Raw genomic sequence first — 12,375 nt, forward strand, 5'->3', positions numbered from 1 at the left:
AAACAGCTGTCACGCGTAATAATAATTACACAGCAGAACTTGTTTAAAAATAAACTGTTTTTATAAACCCAATAACAATATTATTGAATATATAAAAAATAAAAATTAAAATGGAGTTCTACAAATTAAACTTAATAACAATAAATAAATAGATGAAATCATAATTAAACATTAGACAGTTAGCAAAGAATAATTGCGTAATCCCAGTTCCCAGTGGATATCAAATCATATTAGGTAGTACGTAATACAATGTATCACGGGAATCATTTTTCAAGTAATCCGAGATATTTTTGACGATTCTCGGAGTTGAGAATCGATTTACGTTTTCGATTGAATTCCGACCAATGACTTGACCGAACAACGACGGCTGTGGTTTCGAATGATTTTCAAAACAATTGTCTCGGACTGTGTGCTGATTTTTGACAGAATAAACTCTTCGTTCGATGACGTTTCAAAATGATTGTCTTGGACTGTGTGATATATTTTGGACAGAATCGATTCCTTGTTCGATGAAGTTTCAAAACGATTGTCTCGGACTGTATAATGATTTTTGACAGAATCGATTCTTTGTTCGATGACGTTTCAAAATGATTGACTCGGACTGTTTAATGATCTTTGACAGAATCGATTCTTTTTTCGATGACGTTTCAAAACGATTGTCTCGGACTGTGATGATTTTTGACAGAATCGATTCTTTGTTCGATGACGTTTCAAAACGATTGTCTCGGATTCTGATGATTTTTGACAGAATCGATTTGTCCATAATAACAAATTGAAATTATTCGATTATCAAAAATATCGAGTAAATCATCGATTTGAGCTGACACCGCGATAAGATCAGAAGACATTTTGCTTACCCAACCATGATCATCAGACACAGCGTGAGAGGCACCGTGACGGTCTGCGGGTCGTACGTCTCCGTGTAGGCAGTGCTCAGCTCTTCGGAAGAATCCTCAGAGTCCTCGTCACTGGTATGCGGCGGCATGTCGTACAGCTCTATGTGCACGGATGGGTTTAGAGCGTTGTCCGGGTGGCCCTCGATCGCGTGCTGAAATAATAAGTTTGTAATTATTTCAAAAGCAAGAAATATGAGTTTTATTTCGCAGCAGTGACTGGATCATAAATATATTGTAGCCATGAAGAAAGGATTGCTGGAAGGAATGATAAGGAAGAAGAAAACGGTAGCGTCGTATCTTACTGTTATTTGAAAGGGACGTGAATTCGTGCAGTTTGTAACTCAGATGCTTTTAAGCTGTGCAATGTGCATACCCAATTTCCATCATTTTTAATTTATATATTTGTTACAGGCTAGTAATTATTAATTAAAAATAATAAAAATGATAAAATTTTATCAATCAGAATTTATGAAAAAATCCCGATACGCTGAGAATAAATTATTCATGCTAGGCCCGATTCAATAAAATTTCCTTCAATTTTATTCTAATATTACCATTTCAACATTCCAATGGATTTTCAGCACAATTCTCCCTTGCCCTTTGTTTGTGTTTTTGCGACAAATGAAGGGCTAATAATTTTATTCCGTTTGTTTTAAGCGCCTCGTTTTCATTTCCTTTGATTGCCTCGGGTAGAGATCAGTATTTTTGTACGAATGAACCATTGCTAATTCCCATAGAATTATCATTTGTTCTTTCATCTTCTACGCCCCATTTGTCCCTGGTAGAATTTAACCATTAAATGGTGATTAAATAATAATTTGAGTTTCGTTTGTTATGGCAGTATATTTTGAATCATAAGGTTATAGATTTGATACAATTACAATTAAATTGTACAAATTAAATAAGTTTTAAGATTCTTTGTAATAAAATCCTAATTTCTCATTTTTTACACAACAAATGCACAGTAATTATATTTATAGGGGGATAAAATATTTTAATAGTCTTCCCGAAGAATTAAAAAATAACAGAATTGGTATTATTAAAAAAAAAGTAGAATTTTTTTTTAAATTGAACACCCGTAACATGGGGTTTCTTGAACGCGTATTGAAATAGTGGCACATTTATTTGAATTAAAATGATCTTTCAATTCCTTTGGCAGGCGAAACAACAAACAAAAATAAGTTGGCAGCAAATTTTTGTAAAACTAGTTTTTTTTTAAAATTATATTATTATAAAACCGGCTCACATTTCCAAATAATATTTTATAAAAAATACTTTTAATGTATCAATGAAAAATAAAAACAAAACTTACATAAACTCTATATAAAAAGAATAAAAATAAACAAGTAAATATATTATATACTAAATAAGATTTTAAAAACGCAAAGTTTTAATTGATTTTTGCGCGTTAAGTCGATATAACAAAACATTTATATAGCCATCGGAGTGAATTCATTTGCAGAATATTATTTTATCTTTACTTTACGATAATACGTTATCATTTTGTTGTTCTAGCAATTATCTGAGACAAAAGAAATAATTCTTCTTTTTGCTCCGTATTATATTCTGTAACGTTATATTATTTTGTTTGAAAGGCAATATTCAGAACCCGTAACGTATTTTTATTATTACTAATAACATTATTATGTCACTTGTAGTTACTACCCGTCCTCGCAGGAGACTATGACACTCACTTTGGAAATTATTTTTCTGCAGCCGATAACTAGTCTGTATGAAAGTCCGACGAAAAACTGGAATGATTTGAACTACCTATAGTTACGTTCTTCCACTAAGAGATGTCCTGTAGCGTCCATGTTAACATATTATTTGATAAAGGTAACGGATATATTTTCAACAGTAGTCTTATCTCGATTAATAAATAATTCAAAGATTTTAACTCTTTTCTTATTCATAGATCAATAATTGCTTAAACGTGTTAGGCTCCTTTCCTTCTCGCCTTTTTCAAAATTCCAAATTACGAAGCCCAAATTATATTTTCCAAGGTCTAGTTTTCAGACTTTAAATCAAGATTACTCTGTCACAAAAATGCTCTATTATCTATCAAACTTTATCTAAATTGCCTCCCCTGCATTCAACACTCCATCTTATCTAAGTCTGAACTCAACATCAATTTTGCACAGAATTTAAAAATTGACCAATTTTAATATTCAAATACAAATTTGTTTTTTTCTTTCTTCACCCATCAAAACGATTGTAAAAAAACACTTGAAGGAAAACCAAAAACATCGAAGAAAAAAATTCAAGTAAAAAAAAAAATATGGTCATCTTTACGAAGTTTACTGAAATCTGTTAAATGTGGATTCCATACAAACCAATCAATTATTTATTTTTCTTTGAATAATTCTAATCTGGAGTTCGTTGGTACAATATTATATCACATTCCACAAGCCTTACTTATTGTAAGCGTACGAAGCCTGAATAAGCATTTCCTTCTAATATATACTGACGTATTTTATTGTTTCCTGGTTGGTTTGCGATAATTTCTCCGATGCTTAAAAATGCTCTTGAAAAGCAGCAGAAGAAACGTAAAAATATTTTTTTCATTGTATTCGAATAATTTTATATTTTGCTGTTTCATTTGATTGGAATGATATTTTAATAGAAAAAAAATGAAATGCAAACTTTTGTCTCACCCTGTTTTTAAGTATCGGGAAAATGGTGATTATTAAAATTATATCTATTTAGTTGAAATGTAGAATGACATTTTTTTTATTCGGTTTTCGTTTGACATGTTATGTATGTACGTTTATATAATTACTCTGGCTACATAATATGGTCAAACAAACAAATAATCTAAATCTATTGAATCTTCAAGTGAAGTTTATTGATTTAGAATAATCTCCTTGCGGTGTACTTTAAAGTTTTAAATGATAATGTATTATAAAAATCCGTTATGGTCTTTTTTGTATAAAATATTTCACGAAATTCTCTGAAATTCGGAAAAAATAGGCAAACACATTATTTTTAATATTGATGTAATAACATATTGTATTTTTCAATAAAATTACAACTAAAGTGATGTCCTGAAAAAATGTTATTTTCCATTTAGGCACTTATTTTGAATTTTAAAATGTTTTTATTTTTGTTGTTATACGTGTTAGAAGTTTGAATTTTTTGGGGAAAGTTTAAAAAAACATTCGTTTGATGAAAATTTAAATGAAACAATAACAGTTCGAATACAATTTCTAGAATATTACAAATAAACAGAATCAGTTCAGTAAAAATGTCTGTTAGAATTACACTGTAGACGTTTTAATGGTTCATTCTCTATGGTCATTTCAGCGCCCTTGAGGTGATTTCTCACGAAAACAGCGCTATATAAATTAGCCAAATATTATTCTAACTATGGCAGAAATCTAACTTATTTTGGTTGATGATTTATTTTTTATTTGAAAGTTTTATTTACTTACTAAGAGATTTTTAAGCTATGGAAATTTTAATGATTTACATATTAATTAGAATTAAAATAAATTGTTTAAGATGTCAAAACTTTATTTTATTTAAGTTGTAAACATTTTACAGCTGATTCGTTTTTTTCGTTGAAGTAGGCTTGGTTTTCAGAGGAGGTACCAATGCGTAAAGTTTAATAAAAGGTGACAAACCTGTTGCCTATATGCTCTAGCTCTTAGTCGTTCTGCTCTTCTCCTTGCTACTCCGGGGCACCCTCTACACAAGCAGCACATTGCATAAGTCCACTTGAAAGATCGAGCCAAAATGTCACCTTGAAAAAACAAAATATTGAAATTCATACAATTAAAATATTGAAACTAATAGAACATCAAGATTTTTTTGGAAAACTTACCAATATTGGATAAATACAGCAAAAATAATGGCATCCCTATGATTGCATAGAAAATCGTCATCACCTTTCCCAATTTCGTCCTTGGTGCGATATTTCCATATCCTGCAAGAAAATAATTTTTAGTTTTGTGTTAAAGTCCTCAAAAGTGAATTCGGTGTATTTAGTTAAGATATGATTTTTTGATGATTCAAATGGCAGTATATAGATTCCAGGCAATTTAACAAAGAAAGATAATCAATATTTCATCTCATCTTAGACTGAACTCTACAACGATTTTTCATATATTTATGAAACAATAATACCTGGCTATTTAATTTATTTGATACAATGACCAGCATTTATTGATGCAATGGCCAAAACAGTCAAAGGCTGTAAGCAGAAAATATATATACATACTAATTAGAAATATTCACTGAAAATCGCCCTTACTATTATGCAGTAATTACGTTTTTCACTGTTAACTTTATTTGCACTTAACGATATTGTTTCAATAATAATAAAGCCTTGTTGTCCACCCGCCAAGGGAACAATATTAATATAAATAAGCTCATTTCGTGAATTGCCTGAAAGCCTCTGGGCACGGCTAGATTCATCAATCATTTCTAATGAATGCGGAGTGGGGAAAAAATAAATGTTTCATTAAAGTAAAACTCTGTCAGTTATTGGGGATATTTGGAATGCTGGCCACCAAACGCTGTTAAAAATATTAGTCGTTGAAAATCGTAATAAATAAAAAAAACTTTTATTTATGTAATAATTGCACGTGCAGGTAATTTAGGTAGGTATATTTCATTGGTTAAAAATATATAATGTTTACTACGTTGTTACTCTTAGGTGTTGTTTGACATCGTGTTGACATCGTGTACTTTCAAATTCCAAGCAATCTCATTCTCAGAATAGGAAGATGGAGCAAATATTTGTCAAGAATTTACTCAAAATACATTTTATAAATCTTAAAAAGCCGAAATATTTTAGCACGGGCCTGTATTCATTGAATACAACCTTTTCAAATCATTGTATCTTGTATCAAAATTGTCAACATTCCAATAAACCATTTTTAAATATATTTTGCAGCCTCAAAACAATCAAATATAAATAAAAAAATGTTTTATTATTGTGTACGATAGGCCTTGGAATATTATTTGCCCAAAAGCTTTTAAATCGTAGAATCTTAGAAGGTTACCGTAAATAACGCATTTGTAGATTGCCATTTCCTCCGTGATAAATCTGTAAGATAATATAAATTGCAAGAAATATAAAAGGTTGACTCCATAAAAACAAGGAAAAAACGTTGATGAAAGTGGATTAATGGTAATCAACATAAAACATTCATAATCTATCTTTCTTAATAAAAATGTAAATGTTCGTTCAAAATCAAGTTCTATAGCGATTGCTCCAAAATTTTGACAGAACGTTACATTAGAATACGCGTGTGTGTTTTATAAACCTTCATTATATCGATGTATAAACATGCTTTAAAAAAAACAGCGCCACCTGTTTGACGTAAAATGACGTTGAAATTAAACTGTGTAATACTTCAAAAAAGATTGATTATAGAATCAATCAACCATAAATGAATAAATTTTAACAAATTTTTATATATCAAACAAGTAATTAATTAATCACAACAATCACTGCAAGGAGTATTAAAGTAAAGGATTAAGTTGTTTTGATAAACGCGTTAAAGATATGTAAGTAGACTGACCGAATACCTTCCCGCTGTCGCTTATATAAGGTACGAATGCATCGAGAATCATCCAGCGGGTAGGTAGATGGACAGTACCTACGGATTCAAGTTGCACCTTAGAACGTTGCCGAACATTCTAGCTACTATCGATACAATATATTGCCGCCCGTAACGCTGAAGATTCTAGCTTTCTTCCAATGTCTATGGAATAGCGCAGTAATTTAATTTTGCGTCCGGCTAAGAGTCCAGAAAGTTCTACCACGACCTAGATACCTAGATATCTAGGTCCGACTCGAGTAGGGGCGTACCACTACACTAGCTGTACAATTTTTTTTTTTTTTTTTAAAGAAAGACAAACATTCCCAGGTTACGAATAACCCAACAATGTTTGAAAATCTCCTACTACCACCACAGAAAGCCGAAAATGTTGCTTGTGTTGTGATGGAGGACTTAGCCAGCCGAGGAATCGAACACGCGACGCTCGGGTGAGACCCAAGCGCTATGCCCACTCAACCACTGACCGGTCAAATTGTAAATAATATTTTTACTATCCTTCGTTGCCTATGTTTGACTTCCCAACATTCATAAGGTTTTCGGTTAACCCAAGCATTACTTAATAATCACCAAATTAATAATAAAAATAAATATTTTTCTATCTTCCTTTTTTGTTACAAATAGAGATAATGATATCTTCACTGTGATCTCCAGTACTGAGGATATCATTTACATATTATTTAATTTAAGTTGTACGATAAATACAAAATAATTATGTATATATTTCACGGTGTTTTTCGTGTAGTTGAGTGATTTCCGTTTCGGTCTGTATTTGATATCTAATATTTTCTATTTCTGATCTTTCTACCGTTTGTATCCAGCTTTTTATTTGAGATTTAAATGTTGATAATAATATTGTTGTGAGTTTTAAATGCGGGTGGGATTTTGAAGGCTCTAAAGCCTGGTACTAATACCACAGTATAAGAAGTTTTTTTGACCAAATGTTGTAATTATAGTTGCTTGTTGGACATGTTTTTGTTCTTGAGATCTAGTGTTTCTAATACACGTGTTAGTTGTGATTTCTCGTGTTTTATATTTATGAATATAAGGAAGTTATGTATTGTATTTGGGAGGCGGGTATGGGTACCGCCGTCCCGGAAAACATTTATTGAATATGCGAAACCGTATTACCTCTGCTATAGATCACCTCGAGTGGTTCACTACGTTTAGTTACTTAGCAGAATTGCCCGGGTTCGCGGGGTGCTATTTGTACGAGTCCTAGCGGCGAATACATCTGCCCACCAACTGCGTGGCGGGCCAGATCAGAAGAGACTGGTTGAGGGAAACATTTAGACCTCTCTAACAGTTCTTTTTTGGAACATTGCCTCGCACCGCATGGGAGTGATGCATTAATACATCTGCCGCTCCTGGACACACTTACCCACCCATTGTATCTTTTTCATTCGCAAAACTTCCTTTTCTAAAAAAGACCACAGCTTTCCCAAAGATGACATGACCTTGAGGTGAATAATTTTTCTCAGGGCCTCCTGTGTGTAGCAAAAAAAAACTTGTTGTTTAATTGGCATGATATAAGGAACAATGAAGGTTTCGTCAGTGCTGGTTCTTACAAGGACTTCCAGAATAATTTAAATAAATATTGTTTTGTATTAAACTTTTTAATTCATTTTCATTATGGCATTTGGGGTTTAAATTAGTGATTTTTGGATATTATCCGTTTTACTGTAGTTATGTTCGGTATTGTTTTTATTAATAAATAACTATGAAATTTGGCTGAAGCGGTTTTTAATAATACCTCCGAAAACAATAAATAAATATAGAAAATACAACAAAATGATTTACGAAAGGAAGGTTCGAGAATGTTCCGAAGCGCGTCACGTAGGCAAAATAATTCGATCGCGATGTCGTGGTTGCTGGTACTGTACTGACCATTTCGTTCACGTTGTCACTTATCTAAATATTAAAAAAATAAAAGAAAATCCAATTGTAATTCGAATGTCATAGTTCCATAGATTATTTGCGGAGAGTCAAAACGAATAATACATTTTAATTATGTGATTGGCTAGTGAAAAACAGTTTACCTGTAGTTGAAAATCTGAAAGTGCAAGAACTGGAGAAAAGGGTGAATGTGAAATGTGTGGAATAAGCTTCTAACGGAACTCTTGGATCATCGCTTTTATGAGTAACATAATCAGTCTAGTGGGGGTTCTCACCGTATCGAGAAAATACGGTGAGAACCCTCACTAGACTGATCGTGTTACTTTTATGAGTAACATGATCAGTCTAGTGGGGGTTCTCACCGTATCGAGAAAATAAATTCCAGTGGCATCCGTTGCTACACATTTAATTCCACCGAAAATCTGCATTTATGAAGGTAATCTTTTTTAATGTCAAGTTTTTTGGTTTACTTACGCTTCTTTGTTCTGCGATTTAAGTTTTATTTTTAATTGTTGACTTATTCAACACATCAAAGTACATTTTTTCAAAGCTTTGTAATATGCAAAGATTGTTTTTTGAAAGGAACGAATTTGTTTTTCATCTTCGACGAAACCTTTCTTTGTTTCCGTTTAAGAAAAAAACGTTCAGCAAAATTGGTTTTTGTTGAATGTCAAAGTGATCAACTGATTTTTAAATTTATTTTTTTATTTTTTTTTATTATTTTATTTACGCCCTTTTTTTTTTAATGGGCTTTTACATGAAAATATACATTTACATTGATTACAATAATTGAACATAAGAAGATAAATGGAGTTAATTGTAAGAAAGCAACACATATAATAAAATTTTGTGCAAATTAGCTAAACACTAATAAGATGGATTCAATATAAAATATACCCAAGCATGAAATAGTAAGTAAAAGAAAGTTCAACATAAAAAGTAAGTAAGTGGGTGTGTTTAAACCCAGTAATAATTGTGAGTTTAACAAATCGATAAACCAATATAAATTAGAGTGTAACTTACTCGTGAGGTAAAGAACATTATAACAGAGATTTAAAAAAAAAAAAAAATAACAAAATAAGAGTTGCACCTGTAAAAAGCAAAAACTAATAGAATTTAGCAATATCGACATGAATAAGAAATAATAAGATCTGAGATGGAACATAGTGTTATGTATAAAAAGTAGTTAGTAGGTATATGCATACAATTATAAGTGTATAGTAGAGCAAATAAAAAACAAACAAATATGGATATAATTTACTTGAAAGGTTTCGAATGGGAGAAGATGTAATAAAATTATTAAAGCTATAAAAGTTAATTATTAGCCGATAAAATCGAAATAAGTTGCCTTTTAAAGCTCACAAAATTGTCAAAACCAAACATATCTATAAGTTCACAGTATTTATTCGCAAGGTTGTGAATTCTAGGAATTGGTGAAAAAATAGAATAATTAGTGTTGAGGTTCTTGTTAAATTTAAAAGTATCTTTACTGCGAGTTTGCCTAGCAGGAACATTAATGCAAATAAGTTCCAACAAATTAGGGCTGTCAATTAAAGATTTAATAATTTTGAATAAAAATAGCAAATCAATTAACACTCTTCTATCAGATAATTTAAGAAGTTTAGTTTCAGCAAGCAAGTTATTGTAATTTATAAATTCGATTGGAATTTTCATTTTAAAATTAATGTACCGAAGGAATTTATTTTGTACCTTTTCTAATGATTGAGAATGGACCTTGTAGTACGGTGACCATACGGTGGAATTGTATTCTAATTTGCTTCGTACTAACGAGCAATACAGATGTTTTAATGTTGACATACTTTTAAAATTTGCTCCCATTCTCAAAATAAAACCTAGTATTCTCATCGCATCGCTTGTTATTTCATCGATGTGTTCGTTAAACTGTAGACTCTCGTGGAATATAACACCAAGATCACGAATCTGTGATACACGAAGAAGATTAGCACCATTCATAAAATAGGAAAAATTAAGTGGATTTTTGCCTTTGTAAAAACTGATAATCTGGCATTTACCTAAATTTAGTTGCAAATCATTGACAGAACACCACGCACATAGTTTATTAAGGTTCAACTGCAAAATTGCGCGATCGTCATCGTCTTTGATTATTCTGTATATCTTCAGATCGTCGGCAAATAACAGGACTTTAACATTAGTAAAAATATTAACAATATCATTGATAAACAAACAAAATAATATTGGGCCCAAGTGAGATCCCTGTGGTACTCCGCTCGAGGCAGCAAATGTATAAGAAGTAAACGAATCTATCTTGACTGCTAAGTACCTTCCTAATAGATAACTCTTAAACCATTCCAACATGCTCCCTCTTATTCCCAACAATTTTAGTTTACGTAATAATATTTTGTGGTTTACTTTATCAAATGCCTTACTGAAGTCAGTATATATGGAATCAGTTTGATGTGATGCATTAAGGGCATTAACAATATCATTCGTGTACAATATCAAATTGGTAAGAGTAGATCTACCTTTAATGAATCCATGTTGAAGGGGAGAGATGGTTCGATTGATTCGGGATATCAACTTATCTAGTACTAGGCTTTCAAAAAGTTTGGGTAAAGTAGACATTATACATATTGGCCTATAATTTGTTACTTCGCTCTTATTACCTTTTTTGAAAATGGGCGTTAAAAGACTAAACTTCCAAAGGTCCGGGAATACACCTGATGAGAGTGACTTTGTAAATAACTTATGAATAGGATATGACAATGTATGCATACAATTTACTAAAAACCTGGGCGGAACATTATCAGGTCCTGCGGATTTTCGGGAATCAAGACTCTTCAGCTTAGATATAATATCGTCTATGGTTACATTACAGTCAGATATATCAAGAGTTTCAACCAAATCAAAGCACGAAATATTGCTGTCTTCACTTGCATTAATGTAAACGCCGCTAAAAAAATCAGCAAAAAGATTAACAGTTTCCTGAAGATTTTGGGATAATTTAGAATCGAATGACACACTACTAGGTATGTAAGTACCATTTTCTTTTTGGGATTTAACATATTTCCAAAAGAAATTTGAGTCGTCCATGATAGAGCCTTCGACATCACTAATGTAATTTTTGTAACATTTTGCGGAGAGCTTATTGCACTCTGCCCTCAATTTTTGAAACGCAGTATAATCGATGGCCAGGCGACTTTGTTTGAATCTCTTGTGAGATAATTTTTTGAGGTAAATTAAGTCTATCAGGTCTTTTGAGAACCATTTTGGGTATAGAGTTTCTCTGTAAGTCGTTAAAGGAACAAATTGTTCAATTGCAGAATTAACGATGAAGTAAAATTTTTTAAGGTGTACATTAATATCATCGTCGCTATCAAAGAATGACCAGTCAGTCTGTTTAAGGAAATTTGAAATTTTAACATAGTCAGCTTTTTTGAAATTTCGAGTTTCTACTACCTTTTTTACGATAGGAATTGGTTTAAGATTGGACATGCATATTTCTAGTGGTGGATGGTAAACATCGACAGGTAATAGAATTTCGGTACTTCTCACAACACAGATGTCAGACACATTTGACAGTGCCAAATCCAACGTACGACCTCCTATATTAAGAACATTATTACACTGTGTTAGACCTAAGAACAGTGCCATATCTCTAATAACACGAATATTAACATTAGAACAAGAATTGACAGAATTCATATTACACCAATCATAATGTGGCAGATTGTAATCACCAACTAGAAGTAGTTTAGTATTAGGATATTTAGCACAAATTGATTCAACCTCGTCGCAGTGATTGCTGTAGCTTTGGACATCAGAATTCGGAGGTAAGTATGCACATCCCACTATTATTTTACCTCTAGAAGTGTTCACATTGACAAATAGTTGCTCGATGGATGTGTTTTTTGTGGATATTTTTGAAGAACTGAGATTTTTTGAGATAGCAATGGCTACACCACCTCCTCTCGTTTTGGCACTTGTTTTAGAATTCCTATCCATACGGTAGATGTTGAAATTAGGGAAGCCTAATTCGG

General features: G+C 31.9%; 1 protein-coding gene across 1 annotated transcript in view; it reads right to left on the reverse strand.

Moving 5' to 3' along the window:
• Positions 1 to 12,375, reverse strand: part of sand (potassium two pore domain channel sandman) — a 288,898-nt gene that overhangs the window by 13,091 nt on the left and 263,432 nt on the right. Inside the window, exons 6-8 of the mRNA XM_089644964.1 lie at positions 4,720 to 4,821; positions 4,520 to 4,638; positions 858 to 1,048 (exon numbers count right to left, since the gene is read on the reverse strand). Of these exons, the coding sequence (XP_089501090.1) occupies positions 858 to 1,048; positions 4,520 to 4,638; positions 4,720 to 4,821 (412 nt within the window). The remainder of the gene's footprint in view (positions 1 to 857; positions 1,049 to 4,519; positions 4,639 to 4,719; positions 4,822 to 12,375) is intronic.

The sequence above is a fragment of the Hesperophylax consimilis genome, chromosome 22 (assembly GCF_061612785.1).
Source record: "Hesperophylax consimilis isolate HC1 chromosome 22, BYU_Hcon_1.0, whole genome shotgun sequence".
Classification (NCBI taxonomy): Eukaryota; Metazoa; Arthropoda; class Insecta; order Trichoptera; family Limnephilidae; genus Hesperophylax; species Hesperophylax consimilis.